This window comes from Argopecten irradians, chromosome 1, assembly GCF_041381155.1.
Source record: "Argopecten irradians isolate NY chromosome 1, Ai_NY, whole genome shotgun sequence".
NCBI lineage: Eukaryota > Metazoa > Mollusca > Bivalvia > Pectinida > Pectinidae > Argopecten > Argopecten irradians.
Window position 1 is genome coordinate 58,485,382 of NC_091134.1, and position 14,045 is coordinate 58,499,426.

Consider the following 14,045-nt stretch of genomic DNA (forward strand, 5'->3'; position numbering starts at 1 on the left):
TTACACATGAAGGCACGTTGCACTCAGTTGTATTTACTTCCTCGTCATTAGCACAGTAAACACATAAGCGATGCCCACATGGAAACTTCTTATCAATATCTGAGTCTGATGTCTAATAATACAAATATGCATTTATCAGTTGATTAATGTCCTTTGGCCCTCGAAAAATGTGTTTTCTCTGGCTTATTCTATAACAATTCTTGGTTTATCCTATATGTATAATGTACGTCTCATGACGACAAGAATGTTTACTAAATGTAATAAGTAAAACATTTTTCAATGATATCGAAAATGGCAGAATATTTGAACTAATATTTACCTGTTTTGCTTTACAGCTGGGATTGTCACACATTTTTACAGTGTCTTCGGTGGGCTCCCAGTCCTTAAATAATGTAATTATTATATATATACAAATTGCACACGCTTTGAATATAAAGTGTACATTTAATTTTCCGCAGATAACTGGAAAAATAACTTTTTCATCAATTTTTTCAATATGTGAAACTCATCGCTCTCTGTAAGAGATTTGTCATTTCCTCTGTTTTGTCAGTATATCAGTTGAAAACCATCGACTTATTTGTAACATTAATCCGGGGGTTACGTCATTATAGAATTAAATTGAATGAAACCCCCACTTTCACAAATTGTGGACTAGAACTAAATTTATATTCGTATATCTATTCATACTAGAATATCAACATCAATACATAAAATTATGAATTACAAAATGTACTAATCCTTTCAACGTTTATATAATTTTCGTTTTCATACCATGTTATTTGTAACGCGATCTCTCAAGTACTTGCTCACTTCCTTCGATGGCACTTTGGTCAGACAGTGTTGTTCTATGTTTTCCTATCATAGTTCCACAATATACTGTCGGGGAGTTATTGCAAGTTATGCTCTTTACACAATATCCACACAAACGATGGCTACATTCACTGAACTCAATGATAGCCTGGAAATGTGATGTAAGTCTGAGATAACAACTATTCGATATGACATATAGTTGTAACATAAGAACTAGTAAAACTTACTTGGATTATACAGTTGCCAAAATTTACTTTGACAGTGTACGCTTGACACATATTTTCATTTGTTTATGAACACATCATTTGAAAGAAATAATTTGTTAAAACACTAATCTAAAATTAGCATTCAGCCAACAATCATCGTCGATTTACTATACTGAATAAAACATTATAATTTTGTAAACACTTTCTTTTGTTTGGATAATTTAGAGTTAAAGGCACAACATACGTAACTTTACAATTTATTTTGTAATCACAAACATTAACAAGAAAATTACTACGTTCTCTGCATAACATGTTGACTAATTAAAGCCAGTTAAGATGTTACTGAAACAAACTTTGAAGTTTCGAAAAAAAAGTTAATGTGACCCACAATATATACAAACCGAAAGGATATGAAGAATTTCACGGAAATTCTCGACTCTGGAAAAAAGCACATGACCCGATCGATATAGGCTATAGGCCTATATGTACGAAACGCTTCGGTAATTGTCGTGATCAGATCGACTTCGAAAGGGAAAACAGAAACAAACAGGTTTTAGCAGCTGTAGAAAATGTGTAGGCATATACACAGGGACCTGGTACGGATTTCTATCAAAACGTATATATATTATAGTACGGGACAAATAAGTAATTCCAACCGTGTGGACAAAAAATGTCGATGATGTAATCGTGTTCGTTTTGTGTGTCTTGATAAAGGGGCAGATCGCTTCAAAAATTTGACATTTTTTGTCAGCACGCTTGGAAATTACTTTTTTGTCTAATATCTATCATTTGAAGTAATTCGTATCCTACAGACTTACGTTTGATGGGATCCTGTGTCATCTGGAAAATCCTGTTAATATTACTTCTTTGACCCCTATATATTATAGTATCAATCATTTCTTTTTAAGCTAAGATATGTGTAACTGGTATGTAGAGCCCGTTTATTAAAAAATACTAGGATTAAAAATATATGTCCGTTTTTTCTCTATCGTAGAGTTCATACCCTTGATACAATAATACACACACACATATAAACTGTCGGTTAGAAATTTGTGCCAGGTCCCCGTGAACCTATATTACCAAACTCATCAGTAATTGTTTGTTTTACAATTGCGATTGTAAAACAACAAGCCTCGGGTCTTACAACATTCTATGACCCTCGGGTAGAATATCCCTATCCTTCATATCCACATATGAAAGAGTCTTATATTATCATATGACTTCCGTGTTTTCCCATTCAATAAAGCCATTTCATAAATTTTATTTAACGCACACGCATAATATAACATATTTGCATTGTGATTGGTTGATTCAAATGAATGGTACTATTTCTACGCGTGGGAAACGACCTTCCTTCTTCCTACAATATTTTTACTGCGAAATTCTGAATTGAACGACGACACTACGCGAAACTGTAGATTGATAACGGTGCGTCAAATCAGTATGAAATCTCGCCTTCTCGTATCGATTTGAACATGATATTCGATGAAAACATCTCCAAAAGCAAACAGTAACAGTTCAAAGCGGTAAAAAATGGCGTCCGGCAGTCATGCATGACGACAACCGTAAATGATTGTTGAGGAATGTGTTTTTGCGCCAAACGTCAATCTCTGACGTCACGAAAGCGTCTCAATAAAAAATTTCGCCTATGTGGTCGCTCATGTGCTACAAAATTGATAAAGGACCTCTTTCACGAACAATGGAAATTTGCCCACGAACCATTTTATTAAAACTAAATGTTATATCTGGCAACGTAAATGCAAACCCTTGAAATACATTTAAAAATTCTAAAGGTCCCAGGGGCCTGTGTTATGGCCAAATTAAAATTGTCCAGTAGAAGTGTAGAACAGGGTTCCCTTTTGATCCAAAACAGTATCAAATTCAGGTTTTATGTCGTCAAATTGTATTATTTTCTGAAGAGTATAAATAATTACATATTATGATCACAAATAAAATACCAAATTTTATTTGATTGTGTAGAACCTATCGGTGTCAACATTAATATACAAGAGGCCCAGAGGGCCTGTATCGCTCACCTGGTTTTTTAAGTATTTATCACAAAGATTTGACAATAAGAAAAATTAGCAAAATTTACTCCAAAAGTTTTATTTTGAATCACAACCATATAATGATCTATTGATACCATACAAATATGCTATCCAATACATAGGTTCAGAGAGGAAGTAATTTATATGAAAATATCAGCCTAATTGACCTTTTTGATCCGGCATCTATTGCCGTCTAAGGCCCGGGGGTCAGCGCTATCATTTGTACAATTTCAAATCCCAACCCTGCAAGGAGGCTATCATTGCATTATGAGTGCTCTTCCATGCTTAGTTGCAGAGAAGAAGTCGTTTATATGGAAATAGCTAAATTGACCCCTTTTGACCCCACCCTTCAGGCCCCGGGGGGGTCAGCCCCATCATTTGCAAAATTTTGAATCCCAACCCTATAAGGATGTTACCATTGCATTATGAGCGTAATCCCCTGTTAAGTTGCAGAGAAGAAGTCGTTTATATGGAAATAGTCAAATTGACACTTTTATCCCCGCCCCTCAGGCCCCCGGGGGGTCAGCCCTATCATTTGCACAATTTAAATCCACACCTTATAAGGATGCTACTATTGCATTATGGGTGTTATCCCATGCTTAGTTGCAGAGAAGTCATTTATATGGAAATAGCCAAATTGACCCCTTTTGACCCCGCCCCTCAGGCCCCCGGGGGGTCAGCCCCATCATTTGTACAATTTTGAATACCCACCCTATAAGGATGCTACCATTGCATTATGGGTGCTATCCCATGCTTGGTTTCAGAGAATAAGTCGTTTATATGGAAATAGCCAAATTGACCCTTTTGACCATGCCCCTCAGGCCCCCAGGGGGTCAGCCCTATCATTAGTACAATTCTCAGGCTTAATTTCAGAAAAGAAGTCGATTATATGGAAATAACCAAATTGATCCCTTTTGACCCCGCCCCCAGGCCCCCAGGGGTTAGCCCCATCATTTGTACAATTTTGAATCCCCACCCTATAACGATACAACCATTGTACTTTGAGTGCTATTTCATGCTTAGTTTCAGAGAAGAAGTCATTTATATGGAAATAGCCAAATTTCCCCCTTTTGACAACGCCCCTCAGACCCCCAGGGGTCAGCCCTATCATTTGCACAGTTTTAATCCTCACCCTATAAGGATGCTACCATTGCATTATGGGTGCTATCCCATGCTTGGTTTCAGAGAATAAGTCGTTTATATGGAAATAGCCAAATTGACCCCTTTTGACCCCACCCCTCAGGCCCCTTGGGGGTCAGTCCTATCATTTGTACAATTTTGAATCCCCACCCTATAACGTTGCTACCATTGCATTATGAGTGCTATCTCGTGCTTAATTTCAGAAAAGAAGTCATTTATATGGAAATAGCCAAATTGATCCTTTTGACCCCGCCCCTCAGGCCCCCGGGGGTTAGCCCTATCATTTGTACAATTTTGAATCCCCACCCTATTAGGATGTTTTCATTGCATTATGGGTGTTATCCCATGCTTGGTTTCAGAGAAGAAGTTGTTTATATGAAAAAAAAAAGAACAAATTGATCACTTTTGGCCCCGCCCCTCAGGCCCCTGGGGGTCAGCCCCATCATTTGTACAATTTTGAATCCCCATCCTATAACGATACAACCATTGCATTTTGAGTGCTATCTCATGCTTAGTTTCAGAGAAAAAGTCGTTTATATGGAAATAGCCAAAGGACCTTTACCACTTTAGACCCCGCCCCTCAGGCCCCCGGGGGTCAGCCCCATCATTTGTTACAGTTTTGAATCCCCACCATATAATGATGCTACCATTGCATCCTTGGGTGCTATCCAATGCTTGTGTTTTCAGAGAAGAAGTTGTTTATATGGAAATAACCAAATTGACTCCGCCCCTCAGGCCCCCCGCGAGTCAGCCCTATCATTTGTACAATTTTGAATACCCACCTTATAACGATACTACCATTGCATTATGAATGCTATCTCATGCTTAGTTTCAGAGAAGAAGTCGTTTATATGGAAATAGCCAAATTGACCCCTTTTGGCCCCGTCCCTCCGGCCCCCAGGCCTAGGGGTCAGTCCCCATCATTTGTACAATTTTCATTTAGTAGCACATAAGGATGCTACCAGTCAAATTTTGTTGAATTCCGACCAGCAGTTATGGAGAAGAAGTCGATTGTTGACAGACGACGGACAACGGACGTCGGACGCTGCGGTATCCCATAAGCTCACTTTGGTCCTTCGGACCAGGTGAGCTAATAATACAATACTTATTTTTAAAGCTTTACATGATTTCAAAGTGATTTATTTAGAGATATTTTGAAGAGAACGTAGGTTCTACACAATCAAATTACATTTGGTATTTTAAGACCATTTTTAATTTTTTGTATTTCATGTATCTGCACTAGCATTTCCTGTTTCGTTATTACGGATTTACAATGGAGAGAATGATTAAAATGGGATTTTGTAATTATGTGGTTTGACAGCGAATATATACCAGGTTAAATGGGTCATTTGTTACAAGCCTATTTCAATTATTTGCATGGCTATACTAAAATTTTATTAACAATTCATGTTGATTCAAGCTAACATTAGCAAAAATCATCACTTTTACCTAGAGTTTAAGTTTAATTTGTTTAGGCAACTCATTCTAGACATGAGTATGTAGAATGTATAATTTGAGACATATGAAAGTCAAATATTTCTTTTGCAAAATAACTAACTGAATGTAACAGTGTTTGTGTCGCCTGCAACGCAAGAGCGACACTTAAGTATCACTATGTCGGCGTCGGCGTCGGCGGCGGGCGTCCGGGAAACGGTTTCTGCTTTGGTAACTTAAGTATTTATTGTCCGATTTCAACCGAATTAGTTTATTTGCTTTCTATCAATAAGAACTCGGATTAGTTCGATAATGGTCAAAATCCATCAATATTTGCAAGAGTTACGGGACTTGATATCTTCATTTAATTATTAATAATATTTTCAACTGTAAATAACTATTTTTGGTGATACTGTGCAGGCGACACATCAACTTCCATGGAATTCTTGTTAATTATGAAAATGCACATGATATTTTTTATATCTTTTCTCAATGATCATATTTGAATCCAAAGCCATTATTATTTGATAATTAGAAAATTAAGTAGCTTTACCTAGTATTAAACAAAAAAACGGATGGATGTAAAAGGTTTTAATCGCGGTACATGTTGTATATTCCTGTGATAAAGCATGTGGCGATGAAACCGTTTTAATCCATACTATATAAACTGACTTTGGCCTTAGAATTATATGAAACCTTACGAATATAAATACTGAGTGTCTGATTTTCAATAGATTGACGATTTTCGCCCAGTTACGGCACATGTAGCTGTAAATAAACCGGCTACTTTTTGCACTAGCTATTACGGCGCATTGGTATTTGACTGACTTTTGTTTTCTTGTAATACGGTCCGAATCTCAACTGATCGATTGATTGATCATCGGGCAGAAAACGCCAAACGGAAAGAAAAAAGGCAGATATTAATTAAATAATAAACAGAATCTATCATTCGTTTCACTTCTTATTAGAATTATGATACTCGTTTCGATTTTTTTGCATTTGTTTTGCTCGCCAAAGGCTCGCAAAATGAACAATTCTAAACTCTTATCCTAAATCTAATATGAAGGGAAACTCATGACAGATCCTCTATATACGACATAATCACACATGTTTTCAAGTAAGAAATCATATCACAATAAACAGTGCACTCACCTTACAACATGTCATTGTCGTGAATATTGTTAGTACTTATCAACTCTATCATAAAATATGTCCAAGATAATAACTACAGCAACACTCAATGGTCACCAAGTATTGTGTCATGTATATACATTATATTATAAATTTAACGTGATTTTCGATGTTGATATTTATAAGAAACTTCAATACAATATCAATTCCAATATCAAATGTTGTATTATTGTAATCAAATGTAAATGTTATTATATAAGCCGATTCATAAATGAAGGGCAAAACAACCAGTTCAACTTTTATGTATTTATTTACATGATTTATCACTATTCTAGAAGTCCTGGTGTAGGTGTAATTATAAATCCATGAACGAGAGTTGTATTTGGTTAATCGACATAACATTTCATTTTTGAACAATTCGCTCGTCTTCCTTATAAAATTCTCCATTGACAACACGTGGAATTTATAATGTATTATGTGCATATTACGTAGTATAAAACGTAGTCTTTTGTTTTCATTTGACATATTTGTGATTTTTGATTGACAATCACGTAACAACACAATGTCAGGTGTGTTCACCTTTTTAATATAAGTTTAGTTATCGGTCCTGTGTTGTGCTGCTTTCAGTGTTGAATTGGAAGACGGTTTTTATAGCCACATATACCAATACTAGAAGCTCTGTGCCCTAATATGTCTGTCAACTTCCTTACAATCGAGAGCCGATATAAAGGAGTCATCTGAAAACCATTTGAAATAATTTCTTTTCATCACAACACGAAACCTTTCACTTGCATTGTCAGCTTTAACCCTAGCCTTGATATAACCATTCTGATTTTTTTTTTATTTCACATCGCTAAGTAAAACTTGAACGAAGAACACATATCCTTTACCTTCTCGTGATTTTTATTCCGACTACACCAGTCTGTGAGTGGCTTTTCTTTAATGTATGTCTTTGTCCTTTTCTGGAATATAGAACGTACACACTCGTTTAACATAACAGACGCCTCAAATGGATTCAAGTACTATTTTTTTATACATCACATATATTTTAGGAACATTTAAGATTGCATATATAACCATTAAATGAAAACAAATCGTGGCTGTTTATCATAACCTGGTTAGTTTGAAGAACTTTAAAGACAGAAGCGCTCTGTATCAGCTTTGATGATAATTACCTTCGATGGACCTTTGCTATCGTTTCCTTTGTCTGTCACTTTTAAAGTACCTGTAACAACAACCAGACTAAATAATGCTATATCATCATATTTTTCTTTGTTCTTAATGTTAAAGATATCTCCCAAACTTTACAGCACAAAGTTTCCGTTTCTGAAAGCAAAGACATTAATTTTCTATGGAGATGCATGATTTAATGATCAATAACTGTGAGGGGGATAAAATTTAAAATGTTGCCTGCTAGTGATATAATGGGTGTGAACGTGCAATAACCCTTTTCAGTAGAAGTTGTGGTCCTCAATCTAATTTTGATTATGACAATACTGCTCATTTGACGTTATATCTGAAGCCTTTTGGTGGCGTAAGCACTGAACTAACATGATATTTTCATGTATTTGTATACCGGAATCTTTACCATATGAAAGATGTTTTGGTCAGCACGAGACTTTGTGATTAACCTATGCAATGTCAAAATGGCTCTTATGTCATGTGTGTCTCACAGACACAACGATTCTTTTCTTTTCAACGATTCCAGCCACAATTATTTATTGAAAACTTGTAAACTTTTTAATCGGCCGCATTTGTTTTCATACCAGTATGATGATTTTTTTTAAATCAGAGAATGGTGCGAAAACCCGACGTAATCGTGACATCCAAATAGAAACGTTGACGTTGCGTATTGATTTGGAAAACTAATCCCTTGAAAAATCAATAGAACCTTACGTATAAACATACTTTATTTCATAACGTAGTCTAGAAACATTTTTTTAAGCATTAATGTTACTATTTTTTTTAATTTCGTCGGGTTAGGAAATACTTAATGTTTGCAAACTTTTGTGAGAATCCTCAAAGTGCGTTACACGAGTAATTTTAATCATGTATTTGGAAATTGTCCAGGTACATATTTATTTATAGTTCACACGTTCCGGGAATGCATAAACAGCTTCAGAGTAAAATGTAAATAAATTACAACTTGTACTTAAGCATTGAGATCACTATCTTTTAATTTCATCGAAAAACCAAAATGTGTGTAAATGCCTAAATCCAGGTAGCGGATTCTCAAAAAAGTTTGCAAACATATCTACTTTTCATAAACACTATGAAATAAAAAAAATAGTGACATCGATGCTTATACCTGTAATTCAATTTAAGATTATTTCGTAAGATAAAACACACACGTTTTTAATGCACAATTCCACAGATTTTTCAAGAATTTTTTTCCATATCAATACGCAACTTCATGTGTATTGTGATGTCATGCTTATGTCAGGTTTTGCGCCATTCTAAGATTTGTTTTCATAATGGAATAGAATTGAAAAAAGGTTGGCCTATCATACAGTCAAGTGAAAAAATATGACGATACAATTATTTACCCACCAACCGGTTCTTTGTCCCTCTTTTCTTGGCCGTTATCCGCCGACTGTGGCGGGGATAACTTATCTTCGATTTGACCTGATGAAGACTTCATGCCCAGTTCTGATGTTGTTCCTGATTCGTGTTTGTGCTCCTCACTTTGCGTGTCTTTGCTTGAGTAAGAGGATTTTCCTAAAATGAAAATAAAATAAAGAAATAAAAAACAAATCCACGCATTAGATAAAACTTTGTGACATTAAAGATCAGATTATGCTGTAAGGCAACTATGTTAAAGCCAGATATAAATATTTATCATCTGACTTTGGTGTTTTTCCCATGCAATAAAGCAATTTCATAAGTTTCATTTATTACACACCGATAACCGATCAGCATTGTGATTGATTGATTTAGAGTGAATGGTATCCCCACACGTGGGAAACAACGTTCTTTTGTTTACTACGAATTACACTACGAAATATAGACACTATTGGACCGAAAGTTGGACGTTGAAAATTGAACTACATTCCAATAACAAGGAGCCGCAAAGCGTGGCATTATCCCCCGTGTCACCGAAGTTGATATATAAAAACCCAAATACATCAAGGTCAAAGTAACAATTATTCAAGTATAACTTTAATTCGGAATATATTAAGATATGTATAGATAAATCTAAAAATAGATTATGGATTGATGTATTCAAATCTTGGTATTTATTAAACTTAAAATACCTTGAGAATGTTCTGGAGAAAAACATTTTGAAAGCTCCTATTTGGTACAATAGTAAAATCAAGGTAGGAGGGAGATCTGTCTATTATAAACATTATTACCAGAAAAGCATTTTTGTTATAAATGACATAATAAAGGAGAGTGACAAAGTATTATTTTACACATTTGAGGAATTTATTAGAATATATCGAGTAAATACAAATTTTCTACAGTATCAAGGTCTTGTCGCAGCGATCAGAACTTTTATTGCATCATGCAATACACACATACAGGACATTTTTTATCCCTACATACCTCTCAATTTACGGATTTTTCTTAGGGACCAGAAAGTGGAATGCTACATTTGACAACATAGACAAAGTGACCTGGTGTAAAATACATCAATTGCCCTTTTGTATAACAACTAATTCAAAGCTTCAGTGGTTCCAATATAGAGTAAATCATCACATTCTTACAACTAACTCATTTTTATCCAAAATTGGATTAGTTGTCTCCCCTCTATGTACATTTTGTAACTCTGAACCAGAATCAATAACTCATATTTTATGGGAGTGTGAAGAAGTGCAAAACTTATTAGGTAGTCTTGATACACTATTGGAAGCCCTTTTAATCCCCTTTTCAGTAAACTAACAATCTTTTTTTTTGGCCTTCTTCATCGTAATTTTCGTCCCAGTAATAGAGTAGATAATCATAATCATCAGATAGTATATTTACAGAACAAAAAGTTTACACAATTCATTGAATATAAATGCTCTTGTAAACATAATAAAAAACAACTATACAATTCAAAAAATATATTGCCTATGATAAGGACGAAAATACTAAGTATACTAAGTAGAGTTAATTTGATAAAGAATGGAAAAAATTGGATACACTTATTAATTTGTGATACATATATGTACTTTAAAAATGTGCAATTTATAGTAATAAATTTTTTTACCACATATTCTTTCTTTATAGCGGCTTTGTCCCTTTGTTTATGCTACCAGTTTTATTTATTCATAATTCAACTTCTTTATAAAGCCCTCCACAAAAGCCGAAGTATATATACTAGATATCCAGCTACCATCTTGTCTTCAACTATCTTTCCCTTCTTCTAACCTCTCTGTCTTTTTTCTATTTCATTTTCTTAAATTTCTTTAACCTTTATCTAACTTCTCTTTCTTCCAAAACATTGCAATTTACATTCCCACTATGGCATTTTTCTTGGTTTTTTTTTTTTTTTTTTAAATTTACATGAATACAATTTATATACCAAAGCATCTTGTAGGTGTATGAAAGTAGGTGTATGAGTACTTGGAATATGGGGTGTGTGCTCTTTTTCTATACTGACTACTCCGTATGGAATAAAAACTACTGTTTAGCAGTGACTGCGTCAATTGTATAACTTATAGAATTTGTGTGTATATGAATATGGTATAAATAAATGGTGACGCATGCATGCGTTTGTACAAATGGGTATATGGTAAAGCTTGTTATTGTAATACCAATTATATGAATAAGATGGGTAAGTGTATACTCTCTGAATCAGGTGTTTACTTATTTGGAAATGGATATTTATAAATTCTTCCTATACCTGTTATTCAGTAGTTATAGCCAGTCAAATGAGTGGGCAGTACCGTTTGTTAATGTAATACAAGTGTGAGTAGGTATGTATTTTATGATGAAGGATTTATGGAATTTCTTGTACATGTAAGAGTGAGAGTGTAAACAAGTTGAGAGTTATGATAATTTGTAAATTGCAATGATGAAAAAACCTGAATGAAAAGAAAATTATAAAAAAGTATAACTTTAAATGTATGTGAGCATTGAAAATCTGATAAAATAACGGCAGGCAACAAAAAGAAACTGTAATTTGGTATTTTTGTTTAAGTTTCCATAGTAACGGAGAAAATTTCCAAAATGGAAGGTCCACAATAGTAAAAGGCACTACTAGGGCACTTGTCTGATATATTCAGAAAGTTTCAAGGAGCTGCGTTGAGTTATAGCCCGGAAAAGAATCTCGCACGGGACGGACGAATGGACGGACGAACGGACGGAGCCAAATTTAATATCCCCCGCAAGCGCGTTTCGCGGGGGATAACAAAACCATCAAAATACAGAATTCAGCAAAGTTATTATAGAAGATTCTCCTATGAAAATAATAAGTGAATCAGAAAAATCACCCAGTATAAATTTGAACGTAATAATCGGTGAAAAACATGCCTCAAATATCTTAACTCAAATAGAAAAAAATAAATCTAAACGGTCGGGAAAATGTATCCGATAGTCCTGCATGACGGCAACTGTAAATGGCTGTTGAGAAATTATTTTCGGGCCGAATGCCAATCTTTGACGTCACGAAAATGTCCCATTGCAAAGAGCCGCTTGTGTTATCGTTTATGTTTTACAATTAAAAATCATAGGCTTCATCTGTCGAAATGAGAAAGAGCTATTTATTGGTATGTATTAAATACACCATGAAATTCCTCTGTCTCAGCTTCGTCAATATAACACTTCATTAACATTGTTTTCAATTTAAATAAAGATCAGTACAACGTGTATGTTCGTGTGTCTTGATTGTGTTTCTTTTTGTTTATTTGACCATAATATTGCTACTGACATAAACCTCCAGGGATTATATTAAAGATTGGTTCCAGTCCACTTGCGCCCAATAACCGTTTTCCGCAGATATATCTCATTTTTGCTTTGGTAATTTTCCTCGGTTGTTAACATCAACTTTGTTAAGTAACTTTTTAGTATAAGAAATTAAAAAAAACCTTGATAAATGGTGTTTATGGAGTTGACAAATGTCACAATTTATAGAGTCAAAGTCAAATAAACTTTATTTGTGGAGAATGAAAACTGAGCGTAAATACATAAGAGGACAATTTTTTTATTAATTATCAAAACCAATTAATTGTAAATTGTAAGTAATTCTTTAATACAGTCTTATCATCATCATAGTCTTTTGTGTGTACGTGTTTTAAGGAGTTCAAGGTGGCTAAGGCAAGACAGGTGATGACTGTTAGGGACTCTAAAGACGATAAGATCAGACTCGCGGGCATAGAGACGAGAACGGGGAGGAAATGGTCTGCAAGCAACGCAGTAGAAGCAGCTGAGAGCCGCCTGAGACACCAAGACATCGTTGGTACAACGTGCGTAGGACGCCAGGGACTGGGTACAAGTCATGTGCAGCGCTGGGGGACATCAGATAAAGCCGGCAAGAGGAAGATGGTACAGGACAACATCAGGAAAATGGAGGAGGAAATCAGGAAGTCCAAAGTGGTGGAGATGGGAGCCCAGGGAGCATGGACGAGGTGGGGAACTACAGACAGAAGACTGTCTTGGTCGGACATCTGGCGTATGGAACCTTGCCGAATCCAGTTCCTGCTGAGGTCAGTTTACGACCTGCTTCCCTCGCCTACTAACCTCCATAGATGGGGCTTGACTGAGACTCCAGACTGTCCATTGTGCAACCGACCAGGGAACCTTGCGCATGTACTATCAGGATGCAATGTCGCCCTTACGCAAGGACCCTACAGTTGGCGCCATGACAAGGTGCTAAGGGAACTGGCTGACATCCTAGAGAGGGAGAGGATTAAGAAGCGGAAGCCCGATAAGGGTTGTACATTCATCAACTTTGTACGAGGCGGGGGGAGAGGACATACTTCTTCAACTGTTCACCAGGGGGGGTATCCTTGACGGCGCACAGAACTGGGAGATGAGAGTTGATCTAGACAGGAGACTGGTATTCCCCGACATCTTCCAGACCAATCTGCGTCCAGATATCCTCCTATGGTCAACGCAGGGAAAGAAGATGGTCATGGTGGAATTGACAGTTCCATGGGAAGAAAGATGTGAGGAGGCATTCGAGCGAAAGAAGGGGAAGTATGAAGAATTGGCAGGAGACATCAGGGCCCTAGGGTGGAGTGTTTGGGTCTTCCCAGTGGAGATCGGATGCAGAGGATTTCCTGCACATTCAACATGGAGAATGTTTGCAGCACTGGGTGTGAAGGGCAGAGACAGGAGAGCAACAGTGGAC

The 14,045-nt window shown here is 35.9% G+C and overlaps 1 protein-coding gene across 1 annotated transcript in view; it reads right to left on the reverse strand.

Moving 5' to 3' along the window:
* LOC138335339 (uncharacterized) overlaps window positions 1-14,045 on the reverse strand; it is a 25,865-nt gene continuing 11,820 nt past the window's right edge. The window contains exons 4-9 of the mRNA XM_069284382.1: window positions 9,320-9,487; window positions 7,945-7,994; window positions 7,660-7,731; window positions 772-958; window positions 320-382; window positions 1-112 (exon numbers count right to left, since the gene is read on the reverse strand). Of these exons, the coding sequence (XP_069140483.1) occupies window positions 776-958; window positions 7,660-7,731; window positions 7,945-7,994; window positions 9,320-9,487 (473 nt within the window). The 3' untranslated portion in view covers window positions 1-112; window positions 320-382; window positions 772-775. The remainder of the gene's footprint in view (window positions 113-319; window positions 383-771; window positions 959-7,659; window positions 7,732-7,944; window positions 7,995-9,319; window positions 9,488-14,045) is intronic.